Source organism: Agelaius phoeniceus, chromosome 5 (genome assembly GCF_051311805.1).
Source record: "Agelaius phoeniceus isolate bAgePho1 chromosome 5, bAgePho1.hap1, whole genome shotgun sequence".
Taxonomy (NCBI): domain Eukaryota; kingdom Metazoa; phylum Chordata; class Aves; order Passeriformes; family Icteridae; genus Agelaius; species Agelaius phoeniceus.
Genome location: NC_135269.1, coordinates 67,481,663 through 67,496,819, shown reverse-complemented (window position 1 = coordinate 67,496,819; position 15,157 = coordinate 67,481,663). Strand labels below are relative to the sequence as shown.

General features: G+C 38.8%; 1 protein-coding gene across 2 annotated transcripts in view; it reads right to left on the bottom strand.

Moving 5' to 3' along the window:
- The window catches only part of USP6NL (USP6 N-terminal like), a 114,576-nt gene that overhangs the window by 81,412 nt on the left and 18,007 nt on the right, over nucleotides 1-15,157 (bottom strand). Inside the window, exon 1 of one of the 2 annotated variants that reach the window (XM_054631433.2) lies at nucleotides 9,757-10,392. The exons of the other annotated variant lie outside the window; for it this stretch is intronic. Within the exon in view, the coding sequence (XP_054487408.2) occupies nucleotides 9,757-9,829 (73 nt within the window). The 5' untranslated portion in view covers nucleotides 9,830-10,392. Of the gene's footprint in view, nucleotides 1-9,756; nucleotides 10,393-15,157 lie in introns of those variants that run through there. 2 annotated transcript variants of the gene reach the window in all.

Genomic DNA, 15,157 nt, shown 5'->3' with positions numbered 1-15,157 from the left:
GGTTCAACTATCTGGGAGATGCACTCCTACCTCCAAGTTATGTTCTACCCAAGGTTTGATCTAGCCTGGAAAAAACTGCTGAAGTACAGAGGAATGTTGAACTCCCAGCCTTCCTCTGTCCATCTCTGCCAGCATGGACACAGTTCATGAGCCACTGTTAAATGCCCAGCCCAGGCCCAGCACAGCTGTCTTTTGATTTTGCCTAAGTATATTTGCTCATTCCTCCTTTTAGAACTTATCAGCACTATTTATAGAATGGCTTTACATTCTTATTAGTTGCCAGACAATGATTTTTAATACATGTTCCATCACTACAAATACTCCTCTGCAAAGCTTTACACATTATGTAAAACAGGCAATTATCACTGCACAGATTAGAAGGTCATTCCAATGCCTATAAACTAAATAGTAGTGGGAATTGGAGTCTGTGTAGCTTATTTTCTTTTTCATCTATAGATTTGGCAAGCTCCAGACTAGCATTCATCCCACGTTTTTCAAAACCTAGCCAGAGTACTAATTCACGGCCCAGAATTGACAAAAACATATCTTTGATTTGTGCAATGTGTGATCCACACTACAGTCTGTGAACACAACATTTTCTTTTACTCACTGATGTGACATGGTGGCTTCAAGACTTGATGCAGCTGCAGCATAGATGGGGAAATTTTTCAAAACGTTTTAAAAGTCTTTTCAATGTACAGCTGGCATCAGAAAAAGGAAAGGATTAGTCAGGTCTTTTCTTTATAGAAGGAGAAAAATTAGGACACAGAGCAATGGTGCAGCCATTTATACATCACACAGCAAAGTGCAACACCTGAAATCAGCAGTAGATTGCACACTGGGGAGCCCTGGAAACATCCCAGGAACACCCAACACTTGAAAGTGATGAGGAATTGTTCCACCAATCCAAACAATGTGACTTTAAATGAAACAGAAAATATTTCTCTAGGAGAGATCACAGCATATTCAAGTTACCAAAGTCCCTTCATTAGCACAAACAGTATTTCCTTTTCTATCAGCAAGAGGAAGTTTCAGATCAAGGCAACTTCTCACATTCCAGTTGAGACTTGTGAACTGCATTATACCCATGTCCTTCAGACTCCTATTTCCCACTCAGAAATGAGGTTTAGCAACAAAAGCTTCACTTCCATTCTAACTGTGACAGGAATCAGTAAACCAAAATTATTAATTAAAACTTTGAAGGATTTATTTCTCAAAAGGAAGCCTGAAACTCAGCCTTAACCTCTGTAAGATACTCCTGACTAAGTAGAGACAAAAAAGGGTTTGAAGAGTGCCCTGTAGTCAAAATATTTGCGGGGGGGAAGATTAGCACATAGCAATACGGTGAAACTTGCCTGTTCACACTCATGTTCCTCTCCAAATGTTACATATTAATCTTGCTTGGTATATTAAGTAACATCTCAAAAGAAAAACATCTCATCTAAAAACAAGGAAAAGAAAAAACAACCAATTTGCCCTTCAGCTTTCAGGGAATAAAAATATTTTCCAGTCAATAAATCAGAAAGTTTTGTGCGATCTGATTTGCCCACAAAATTTACAGGACTTTGCTATTTTCTTTTTAAAAAATACCAGGCAGAAAGGTTACATTTGTCCACTCCATGTTCAGATATAACTAATGCCTGCAAGGAAGGGAAGGTGCAGCCATCACTTACACCACTATAACATGAATGCTAAGAAAAAGACATTTGATTTTTTAGATCCTTTAATAGAAACCTATTTTCCAATGATGAATTAAACCACAGGGAAATAAGGAGACTGTTTTTCCTAGTATTACACTTACTTGTCATTAATACCTGCATTAGATTATAGCAGTCCTGTGGCTCATGTGCCCTAGGAGTGGAGCATCCAGATTGTGATACTGTTCAGAAAGCACAACAGTGCCAGACAAAAAACTACTATTAAACAAAGAAAAACCAACACACCAAACAAACAACAAAACCAACTAGCACACACACAGTGGGAAGGGAGGGAAAAATATCAACTGCAGCACACAACTTTCACTCCCCAAGGATGTACAGTTTCAACTGAGTGAATCAGGGTGATACCTGGCTTAAAAGCTACAAAACCCCTGAGGTCTTCAGAACACCCTGAGACTAAAGGAACAGGTCAATCCTGTTGTGCAGAGTTACTGTTCTGACCACCATTCCATGAGCAGTGTGCACCTGAGCTGTTCCCAGTGGCAGCAGAGAACACCTTAAACCCAGCAGTGGGATCAGGCAAACAAGAGTATCCAAAGTCCACAAGCTGAACATCCATGAGCTTCTCCATGTGGCCAGAATCTGCTCATGGCTGCTGGGGCCAGCCAGCCCAGACTCATCTCACACCAAAGCCCACGTGTACACATGGAGCCCTTGTGGCAGGTCCCAAGATTTATAACCTGATCTGGGGTGCAGAGTTAAGGGACCGTGACACCTGACACGGGCTCGTGCTCTCCTCCTGGAGAGAAGAGTGTGTAATCAAGGGCCTGCACATCTATTTCCTTTTATTTGTTTGTGATGACATGTAATAATGCTACAGAAAATAACATTAGGGGGAAAAACCTACATCACCTGGGACATGAAGCAGAAGGGAGCAGAATCTGTTCCTTGAGGAAATGATTTTCACCAAGGACCTGCCCCCTCCAGGTACTGCTAAAAATGCTTCGTTAGCTGCTTTATTAGCAAGGAGACAACAGCAGTCTTGGGCATCTGTGTACTTATTTTCTCATTTCCACCAAGAATTTAATTAACTGACATTAATTACATTTTCTGTTTGATCTGGAAATTCGGTTCAAATTAACATTTTTATGAATAGTTTAATACTAATGCTGACAGATAATTTCCTTTAAAAGAAACTGCTTGGATTTGCAACCAGTAGGACGAAACAGTGTAAGCTAATCCACTGGAAAAAACAGTATTTTTATTTGCTGTTAGACAGGATTAACTAAAAAAAAATAGTTAAAAAATTGCTTTGATAGCTGATTGGAGAGGTCTGGATGTTTTCCTTACAAGCTGTACCAAAAGATCTAGAAGTTCAACAGGACAAAAATACTTTGAAGAAGCCAGATAAGATGTCCAGGGAAGTTGTGAAAAGCCCTGGCTAAGCCACCCAACAGCTATAATTACCTGTTGTAGAAAATGTCCAGCTGGGACCCTGTCACTTTGAAATACTCACCACATTTTAAATTATTGAAAACAAACAGCAAACATATTAGCATTTATCTCTGCACCACTGCTTGATCGTATCCACTGCAATTTAACAGAAAAACTGTCACCTTTTCAAGCTTTCCAAATAAATTCTGTACCAGCCTCTCAATTGAAAAAGATGGACATCAACATTCATATTTAACACTGAATTGCAAATTCGATAAGTATGAGGATAAAATACTGAAAACTTAAGAACACATTAAAACAAATTAGATGATCCCTCATTGCTTGAAGTGTGCACATCACAAGAGCACAAGTATTTCTTCAAGGAAAGAAATACACTTGCTCATATAAAATAACTTCAGCATTACCCTTTGACAGTCAGCACGAAGAAAAAAGTTTTGCATGCTTGAAAACAGCATCAGCACAACTGCCATCCCACCAAAATCAAGATCAGAAAAATATGTTCACCTGAGCTATGAAAATGCAAGACTGAGGATAAGGCTTGTTTTTCTAGGTCCTTCAGGCAGAGCTTCCCAGCCTTTTCTCAAAGTCTCCAAACCACAACTAAAATGTCTTAGTTGTAAAATTCCCCCACTGATAGAAGCACAAGAGCCAATAGAGAAGCAAGGCACAGGATGCAAACAGTTTTTGGCCATGTTCAGAGATCCAGGCTTGAGATCTTGGCTCTACTGCAAACACAGTGGACAAATGCCTCAGGCAATGCAGAATCTTTGTGTCAGCTGGAGCATCACTGAAACCAGAAAGCCAAATACACCCATCCCACCAGCTCGAGCTCAAAACCATGTTACTCATTAATCTTCCCAAATGTTAATCAAAAACTTGGATGGATCATTAATTGTCCTCTTCTTTCAAGGAACCCAACAAATCCACCTTGTTTTCAGTTGGTCTTTTCACCAAGCTGCCAGGTGCCTCCTGCTGCAGTGAGATCAGGACAGGGTTTGCAGATCCTCACACACAGCAAGTCAGATCAGCTTCAGTGATGCCAAAACAGCTGTGCTGATGCACACAGAACTGAATTTCTGAATTTCTGTCCCATCTAGCAAAAACATCACTGCAAACCCTATTTGTGCTCTTCCCTATTATACTACAGCACCATTCCCTACTCTTCCTTCTTGTTCAAGCCTACTTGTATAGGAATATTTTATGTTAAGCTCCCACATGCTACAAATAAGAACCTTAAAATTGTATTTCAGGATTATTGAGAATATTACAGTTGACAGTTCATAGGTTTAGGGTCACACCTTCCCAAAAATAACCCCAAGACATACTAGAATAACAAATCACAGTAGGAAGCTGGGGATGAGCTGCCTTTGCTGGGCTTACCTGCTTGTAAATTAGCTCATTTCAGGTAACTAACATTACTGCAGAAGGTCAGAACAAGTAGTGAGTGCTTCTTTTCTCTGTAGTTTCTCCACAGCTAAATGAATTCTAGCTGTCTGTGCTAATTTTGTTATGCCACAGACCAATTCCCAAGATACAACATCTACAGACTCTGTTTAATGATGCTACCTACCTAATAACCAAATACACAGACACTAAAGTAAGCCATTAACAGCCACATATGGTGAAGCAGCACCAGGACCTTTCTTAATCACTGCAGCTGGCATCAAACAAAGGAGAAGAATAAAAATTCAAACAAAGTAAAAAGGCAATAAAATTTCAGGATAAGAAATTCAGTAGAAAAGCCATGATGTATGTGTAGCCCATGAAAGTTACTATTATTAAAGGTGAGACATAGCAAATGCCAGCTCAGAAGGAGAGTATATCAGGTAAAAACCCTCTGGATACACATTGTGTGTCCAGCTGTGCAGTGACCCAACTGTGTTATTACTTGCTTGTGTCTGTATCATCCTGAGGTGAATTCCTCTCACTCCAGCAGAAGGAAATCCCACCAGCATTTCCCATCAGCCTCAGCCAGTGGCACCACTGAAGGAAAGCTGTCCCCATGGATTCTCTCACATCCCACTGCTGGCTCCTCCTTGGAACTGCAGCAGCAGTGGATTAGCTGCATTAGCAGGTGGATGAGTTAAACTGATCAAGGTCACAGCAGCTCAACAAGAATGAGAAGCTCAGTGTCCCTCTCCAAACCACTGCATGGGCACACACACACACAGGTGAAGCACTGTGGGGATCTGAACTGGGATGGAAAGGCCAAGTGAGCAGCAGAGGCAAAGCAGGAGGAGTCATTTCTGCCAGCATTAATTATTTGTGAAACCACAGCTGAAACTTCAACACAAATAATGGCAGAACTGTTGAAATGCAGTTAAATTCTGTCACACTGCTAGAAACGTTGCCACAGTAAATTGTGAATTGAAGCTGTGTACCTGTAATGATGAGCTGCAGACTACAATAAATTATCTTGGCTCCTGTGGGCAGAATTTCATATTTTCATGACCAAAAAAAAAAAAAATTTAACTCCCTGCTTGCAGCTCACTAAAGAGCTCATTAATTTTTATTAACTATTCAAGGATAGGTATGTGAGTCTAGAGAAACCTTTACTTCTAATTCAGCATTTATCAGTTCAAATACTCAACATGGATTATAACAGTATTATATGAAAAAATAAAATAAGAAATTCAAGTAACCCTGGAACTTCCCATAAGAGGCAAAACTCTCAGCCTTCCTTGCAAAGATGCTACAAGAAACAGAAAAATCAAGGGGTTGAAGAAAATTTCTCATATTTTAGTAGATGCCTCAATGGAATGCATTTGATTTGAGCACACTTTTCCTCTATTATCACCAAAGGTAAACACCATGACTACTTGATGTGGGACCTTGATTTTATTTTCTCCATCTTGCAACTAATCAACTTAGTCCATGCCCAGAGAAACAAACCAAACAAACACTGCTTACTTCTTGTCAAGTCTAAGAGTGAAATACAAGGTACCACCACAGCACTGTCTGCACTGAATCCAGGCAGTAACTTCCCAATTTATTGCTGGAAAATTTAAACCCAGTTATCCTTGGCTGGCCCAACACTTACATACCTCATAGGCCCAACAGTGCAGTGAATATGCCTCCTCTTGCATTCTTAAAAAAAATAGTATTAAACTGAAGTTTTCTCTCAAGTTTCTCTGTCTCACACTGAAATATTGCATCCCTTTTTAATTCTGTGATTTCAATTCAGTTTTCCCATCTGCTAGAAGTGTTTTAATACAAGGTCTCTTTTTATATCCTAACATCAAGGTGATGTTGCCAATTAAGTTCTGCTGTAGCCATCTGTAAGAGGAGGAAGGGAGCAAAGAAGTAAACATGAGTATTTCTTCAGTAATTTTATACAACCTGGATTTCAACCAAGATTTTAGTGATGGAAAAGAAGAAAATAATTAGTAGATTTATACTCTACATGGATTTCTCTAGGACAAATAACATTTAAACTATTTTTTAAATTCAGAAAGGTTTGAGATCTCATAAAAGGTTTGGCTTCAAATCAGAACACTTGTCAAGAGAATTTTATACTGCCATGATTTATCATTTTGTTCAAAGCAGACTTTCGATTTCATAAATAAAATAATGGCAACCTCTTAAATTTCTTTACAACTTCATGTTCACCTTCAGACTTACAGGGCATGTAAAGTGTTACTCCTCTGACAGTAAGTGACCAGTGGCAATTTTTTCCTCTAACAAATCTGATATTATCTAAACATGGTAAGGGTCTGGAGTTTCCCAAAAACTAAACCCATAAAAACCAAACAACAAACTCTACACACTCAGCCTCACTGCAATTGCAAGACTATGGAAAACAATTATAGGACTTTTTTTCCCCCTAAAAATATTGAGTAATTCAATTTTTAAACAGCACAAGATTTAAAAAAGTATGGAAATGTGAGACATTATAAATCAAAACCAACTGTTTAGCTCACTTTGTGCATTCACTAAGGAAGACACACAGGCCCACTGAAGGATGTTCTGATGTCAGCCTCAGCAGCCAAAGACTGGAGACAAAACCAGAACCACAGGTCTTGCGCTGGGAGAGAAGATGGACACTCATGCTCACACTGCCTGACTCTTTGTGGGATTTAGTCTTGTAAACCACCTATTTATCAACCTCTTATGATACGAAAAATTAAATTTAATTTAACCTGTGGCATAGGTCACGGCCACAATGAAAATAGACTGATCCATAAAAAACCCAAAATTAGACTCCACAACTCTGTCAGGCTCTTCAGCTACCCCATTAAATCCACATTTCAACTCATGAAGCATTAGTAATGGGGTTTTTAAAATGGCATTCTGCAGGAATTTCTTCTGCAGGGATTGAATTTTCATCTCCACAGTAGCTGTGCTTACTGCAGACCTTGTAACAAGCTTCTGATGTTGAATGATGGATGCAAAAAGACACTCTTGGCTATTAACTGTGCTTCTAAGCCTCAGTCTGAAAATAAATCTTGGGAAAATTGGAAGGCAGAGGAATCCTTTTCCCCCCTCCAACTTTATGTACTATTTATAAAAACAGTTACTTGGTTATGAACTTCAGTCCTAAAGAAGTTTTTAACTTGATACCACATATGAAATATTCAATTAACACACTGTGCTCCTTTGTAACATTTACCTCCCAAGAAATTATATTCTAATAAAAACACTTTTTAAAAGGAAAGAGAAGGATGGACCTGAGGAGTGGGATCTACAATCTGTACAGTTTAGTAACACCAATTTGAAAGCATTTTGGTAAACACTTCACACATCATCCCCCACGTCTCAATTGATTCACCTCACATTCACAGGAGGCTTCCTAGCAACTCTTTCTTTACAAGTCCATTTTTCCATTTACTGAGAACAATACTGAGAATGAGTCATTTCTGCAGAATACAGCCCTTCATGTACACCAGATGCTTAATGTTGCACACTGTGAAGAACAAAACCTAATGTCTACTCAAATTACTGTATTGATCACCAAAACCTGTCAGCATTTTACATCTTGTGTAAATGTTTTTGAATGTTTTTTAATATTAAGATCTTAATATTGCTCATCAAAATGCATCATCAGCTTCTGTAGGAGCTAGCACCTAATTAGCTCAGTTAGTAGCAGCTTGAGAATACCACCCAAACAATGACCAAAATTAATGTCTTTCACTAAGGGAGTAAAACAAACAGAAAAAAAACTGGAAGTTTTAGAACTGAGAAAGAGCATTTCCTTGTGTTTTGCAAAGCTTTCCCTTTCAATTCCATTGAGTGTGTCCTTATAAATCAGTATTTTTATGGCTTTTGGTGTTAAATCTTTTTAAGCAGTTCTTCCAGTAGTTCTATAAAAATCCTGCCTAGTGAGGTACGTGCAGAACAGACAAGTAGAGCCTCTGTCCCTTCGTCCTCCTCTGGAAACAGCACAAATCAAACATGAACAGTGCTGAAGCCAAGTAATTCACTGGGATGAAACTCCATAACTCTTGGGGGGGATGTTCAACCAATCACTGCAAAACCTAAGGAAATCATTAGGCAGCTTACCTTTTTTTCTTTCAGAATAAGGGGGTAACAGCTGAGGCCAGCTCTACCTGCACTCCTTTTATTTACTTTCAGAGGTGTTTCCTTACCTGACTTGTTCAATTAGAGCAGCCTGATGTTATTTGGTTGAAACAGAGATACTTGCCTACAGCACACATTACACTTAAGGGCAGAACAGAAAAATGACACAGTAACAGGCAGATGCTGTAAATCCTAAATTATTCACAACCTATTCAATATAAAATAAACCAGTCCTAGCAAATTAATTCTAGTAAGAATGAAATTTTTAAGTTATCCCTACAAATTATTTAGTTCCTCTACAAACCAAATATTTAACAGTTGGAAATAATCAAGATGTAAAAGACAAAAGAAGTGCTTAATCAGTTTCTTATTAGATGTCTGACAGATACCACAAAAGAAGGCACTACTTTAGCAAAGAAAAAACAAATGTTCAACATACTTAAGTAAACAAGAACAGCATTTAACAATTGAATTCAAACAATCATTGATTATTTCAAGTAGTTTTTCATACACTTGCAAGAGGCATTTTGGATTTTGAAGTTAGTTGTAATCTAGAAATAATCTAATTGTAAAACCTAGCCAGAAGTGCAGCTCTGTACTTCCAGTCTCTCATTTCCATAAGCACTAAAGAAGCCTGGTTTTGCTCTTATTCTCATTTAGAGCATTAAGATTCTAAAAACTATATCGATGGGATTACACAAAATACGACTGCTACTTTCACATCCTGAGCTTCCTGACAACAAAAATGTTTTTACCATAAAAAACAAACAAAAACAAAAACAAAAAAAAAAAAAAAAAAAACCCAAAAAAAAAAAAAACAAAAAAAAAAAAAAAAAGGAAAATCTTTAGTACAACAGTAACAGCAGTAACAGTTACAGATGCTGACAAACTCAATTTTCAGCATCATAAACGTCACTGGGATTCTCTTTGGGAAAGCAGCAGTTGCAAAAATGATAATAATTAGGCTTAATATAGTTCCAAGGCAAATTATGGCAGCTGTACATGCCACAACAAAGAGCATTTTTAAGTATCAAGTATGCAATTTAACTACAAACAAACTCCCAAAATATTTCTGATTCATAGCAAGTTACTGAGAACCCTGAGTATATCCCAGAGCTGCTCTTACCTTTCCTGGCAGCATCTGTTCTCCGTCTTGCTGGCGACACCAGATCCTTTACAATCTGTAGCACCTGAATCATTGCTCCTTAGCAAGATCAAAGGAACGAGGTGCTCCTCTAAAATTCCAACAGGTTTCATTACTACATCTTATTACATGGCTCTCTTCAGTATGCTCAAGCAAAACTGCAGCAGGAAGAACTCATCTACCTTCCCAGCAAGATTTCTGCCTGACGACTCTACAGGCTGGGGTGATGGATTTAGAGTGACTTCAGCACAAGGAGACAAAAAACTGCAACCAGTCCTGAATGTATTTCTACAGAACATTTTAGAATTGTTTACTGCAGAGAGCACATACTGATTTCTCTAAATAAAGTTTAAAGTAAACGTTCACAAAGTAGCTAAAGAAAAAAAAAAACCCCTTGAAAGGAGTGCTGACAGATGCAGCGTGCTCCCCTAGGCTCAGTAAGGAACAAGTGCGGCTGCGTCCTCTTTTCAAGTCAGTCTCAGTTCATGAAATTTCACGTAATGCTTAAAGAAAGACTCCAGTGCAGTGCAGAACCAGCATCAGACCCACCAACAGAACTAAAATTAAACCCAGCCTGCAAAAACTCCATCAGGCACAAGCAAGCTCCTGCTAAAGACATTCAGTGGGCTCCTCTTCTCCCCCCTCGAACAGAAACCTCTGACACCCTCGTACGTGACAGGAATTCTCACACACCGGGAGGCACGCTGGAAATCCTGGGAGGATGTCAGGCGTTCTCTCACCCACCACCAGAGGCCCAGAGAACTATTTCAGTGTTGGAATATTGGGGGGCACAAGACAGATGATGGACTTTGGACCTGGTTAACATAAGAGATTTGATAACAGGATGCCTTGGCAAAAACAAACAGAACTTTGAAAATTAGACCTAGATTGCAAGAAGATTAAATCAAACGGGTTTACCGGAAAAAGAAAAATCTCATTAAACTCTGCAAGCAAGAGCTGTTGTTATATGCATAAGTTTGTGCATGTGATTTTAACCTAATCATTGCAGTACACATTACTAGTCTCCCTGAAATATTATATAATTTATATAATTTATATAATTTATATAATATTATATCCCACAGTAAAATCGGATTCTGATACCGAGTCAGTCTCCCTGTCTCTCTCCATCACTGACATTTCAGCAAAGGTATTGTCATTACTTCTGTCAGGTAATTTCATGCAGATCGATTGCTGTATGTGCCCCACAACATTTTTAATGACATTTGGAAAATGTACAAAGGCCCTTCAGAAGTGCCTTTTGTCAAAGCCTCTGCAGAGCAAACCCAAAAAAAAAAAAATCCTGAGGAATCATGTTTTATGTGATCACTTTAAATAACTGTCAGGCCTGAAGAGGCTCTGTGAACACTTCAGAAAACTGAATTCCTACGCAGCACTGCGAGGCCTCGCACACACAGAGATCAATTTAGGAAGCCAGTTACATGTTCTCAAAATCATAACATGAAAACAAACCACAGGCCACATTCTCTGGCCTTTAGACCTTCTGTTCCCATTGCTTAAGTGTTAGATGGGGAGGAGAAGAGGTCATCTCTTTCCATTCTTCCATTTCCAGCTGCTCATCACAAGCATTTCAGATTTTAAGATTTACTGGCATATTTATCCTTGTCCATGTCAGTCTCTTGAATCACAGAGAGCACAGGAACAACAAACTATGTCTGTTATGTCAGTCCCATTCACAGCCTGCCCATTAATCTCTGCCAGAAGGAAGAGCCACCCAAAGTTCTATCCTATTTGGTTAGTTAAAACAAAGACAAGTAAAATCCTTCTCCCTGCCAGGCTGTCTGATTTCTTCTCCCACTCTGCAAACATTCAAGTGTCCACCCAAGAGGAAGCTTGAGGAAACATTCTTCAAAATGTTACAGCCACAATCCTCAACTTTTCTACATTAAGAATAATTTCTAACTCCTGGACCTGAAGTTCAATTCCAGGTTTAAAACCAATGACTTTATACCTAGAGAGGTTTGGAGAAGATCACTACAAGCAGACCCTTCCAGAATGAGTACAATTTCAGAACATTTAAGTTAGATATAAAATGCAGGGTTGTGCAGTAAGGTTTACATGGAGGTCTGTTATTTAATAATCCAGTGCTCAAAACTGCTATTGGAAGAATTTTTTTCCACAGTTACCTTACCATGAGGTGTTTGTTCTCTATTTAGTTGGGTAATCAAACAACTTATCTTCAAGTCAAAGATATAAAACCAAAGGAATATCATTATTTGGAACTATATTACATTGCAAATTTTTTCTAAAAAACCTGATTTCTAAGTTCCTGGTGCACAAAACACAACTAGTACAGAACTGCTAAACTTTTGATGATCCTTATATTAACACATTATGGATAGGAGGAGAAAGGAAGAAAAAAAGAGATAAAGGTTAAATAAAATATTCAGTAATAACATCCACTTGGCCTTCCAAAAGCAAGAATACACCTTGCAGATCCTGTAGTTGATTTTCAAATTAATTTGATTATCTCATTGCTACTACAACATTCTCAAGTGCTGGAACAAGGAGAGGATGGTGGATAGACAAAGATTAACAGTTGGGAAGGGGGAGCAGAGGAAGAAAGAGCTAAGAAGGCATGACTTGTACCTATTTCTGTGAAAAATTATTTTAAAAGGAAGAAATTAAGCACTTCAGTACCTATTCCCAACTGCAAAAAGGAAGTCATTCCTTTTTCTTCCAAACTGTCCCTTACCTTGCTGGTACAGGTCCTTGTCCTCCCTTTTAAAGAGACACACAAGAACTACAGGACTGGAAGTCATTTTCACATCACACCTGCCTTCCTCAATGTGAAACAGTTTCCCAAGTTGGAATGCACAGCAGTTTCCCTCTCTTCTTTATTGTGACAATTGGCATGTAGAAAAAAATCTGAAAAGACTCAGAAAGCCTTAAAGTAATTTAGGAAATGTAAACAACATTCCATAGCAATGTAAAGAAAATGGTGCAAGTCTGAAGCAGGCATGATAAATAAGAAATTTCAAAAATCACTGAAACTTTGAAGAATTATGCAGTAAGCTTGGTGGCTGGTATTTGTGTTTCCTCAAAGCAATTTATACACCGAGACAGCAACACTAAACCTGCTTTCATATAGAGGCAATACCAAAAAGACTTGTAGAAATAAACCACACTAAATTGTATGATTTCATCTGTTACTTGTGAGTCACAACTTGGTTATAGTTCACTCTTATCTTTGACTGATACTGAACTAACTGATACTTCCATACAATCTGTCACTACAACTGCCACCCCTCAGACCACACATCCTGATAAAACACCCACTGTGGGCAAGGATACACCAGATGGAAGTTCACAGTAATTCAGACACAGATACACAAGGTGAAGCACAAGAAACCATGTCATAAATTTAGTGTAAAAATTCAGTAGATTCTGTTTGAGAAAAATGTAGTGCTACATATTCAGTGCACAGACCACTGATCTCTGCCAAGCATTTTTCCTCTTCAACAGAGAGCTTGCTAAGCAATATGTGCTTGATGATGTTCTTGGATTTTGCTTTTCTTCCTTGACTTCAAAATTGCAGGGAATACAAAAATCATGCACATGTTAAAAACATGATGAAATACATTGCTATTGGAAGGGACAGTTAACCAGGATGGGATTTTATGGATCAATGTGTACAGTCCTTGATCTCTCCCAAGCACAATAAAAAAATGACCCGCATCCGGATTAGTCAGCTATCATAATGCAGAATAAAATGCTTCCGTTAACATAATTATAATTAACTGATCTTTGGAAGCAGCTCTTTCTCATGAAGCATATTGCCAGGAGGTAACACATTTACAGCACAAATGATGCTGCAGAAGGATGGCTCAGTGGGTATTTGTCAAAGGTACTTGACAGGGGGTGGGGAAGATCAGAATTTCAGTCTGAGGAAGACTTAATATTTTCTCTTTCACTCTCTTATTCTAATCTGTAATGTTTATATATTCACAGCATTCTGTCTAGGCTATTAAAAAACCATCAAGAACCCTCGGGGTTTTCCCAGGCAGCATTGCAGCCACCCAAAAAGTGCCTGCTTGTTGTGTCCACATTTACAGAAAGATGTGCAAGCTACTAACAGAGAAAAACCCAACCCACTGCAGTGGCTCGAGGGCTTTCATTCATTGGAACAACAGCCCTGCACACATTAGAGTTGAGATGCAAAGTTATTGTCACTGTTCTTTTTCCATCTCTCATCAACCTGAACTGTCCAGAATTCAGGTATTCTGCATATTGATTACTCCCAACATCTCTGCAGAAACCTGTGCAGATCCGACTTCATCATCCTCTCCTGTGTTCCCCACAGCCAGAATTGTGTCCTTTTCCCTACCTGCTAGACTGCACACATGGTTAAAATGCCAAGCTTCCAGGCCTGACACCCCAGGGAATGGAGATCCCATAACAAAATGCCAGGGAGGTCCTAGGCCAGGGCAGGTCTGTCACTGACAGCAGGATCAAGCATTAAGTCTTGTAGAAAGCAAATAAATACACCAAGCACTTCTGGTGACGTTAGTTCTGCAATGGAGCAAAGTCTGACCTTAGGGGCAGCAGACGAGGATTTACAAGGCTGCATTTGCTCTTTGGACCCTCCTCTCTAGGCTGGAACACCCAGAAGGTTTCAGCACCCTACAGGCAGCAGGGCTGTCCCAGCAGGGCTGTCTGCAACAGGGGCTGTAAAAACTCCAGCGCCATCGAAAGCGAGAGCACCTGTTCTAAATGACCCAGTGGAATGTTTGCTTTAAAAGCTGCAGTTTCAGGAACCACACATGCCACAACTGCTTCAACTGCTTCACCATCCCTCCCATCTTAGCAAAGAAGCTCAGAAAATGATTTTCCCATCAGGAACCACTCTCTCATATGCAGGATAAAAGTGTTCAAGAATAGATTAAAGGATTAAGGAAATACAAGTCAAGCAACAGGGAAAAGATTCTTTAAATATCAAATAAAAGGTAGAGTATATTATAAGAACATTTGCATAGTCCCTTCACAAAAAAAGAAAACCCGTTTATTTCTTTCAAAAACAATGAATTCAGATAAAGTCTATCCAGCAGCTAAGGCATACACCTTAACTGTCCCCACTATCCCCAGAAACATTTTGTTTTATGATACTCCTCTCATTTCCTGTCTTCAAATTATTACCTCAAAATAATTAGGCATTGAGCTCTAAGACAGGCAATATATCATAATAAAAATTATTACTACAGCTGCTATGAAGTAGGTTAGCTATTGTTTCTCACTAAAATTTTGAATTAATTTTCCAATCTCTGAACTGAAGCCTACAGCTTTTACTAAGTTTTCAATCATCTATCATAGTTGGACAAGAATTCTAGAGTTCCAAATCAATAACTAACTGTCCCCATAAATC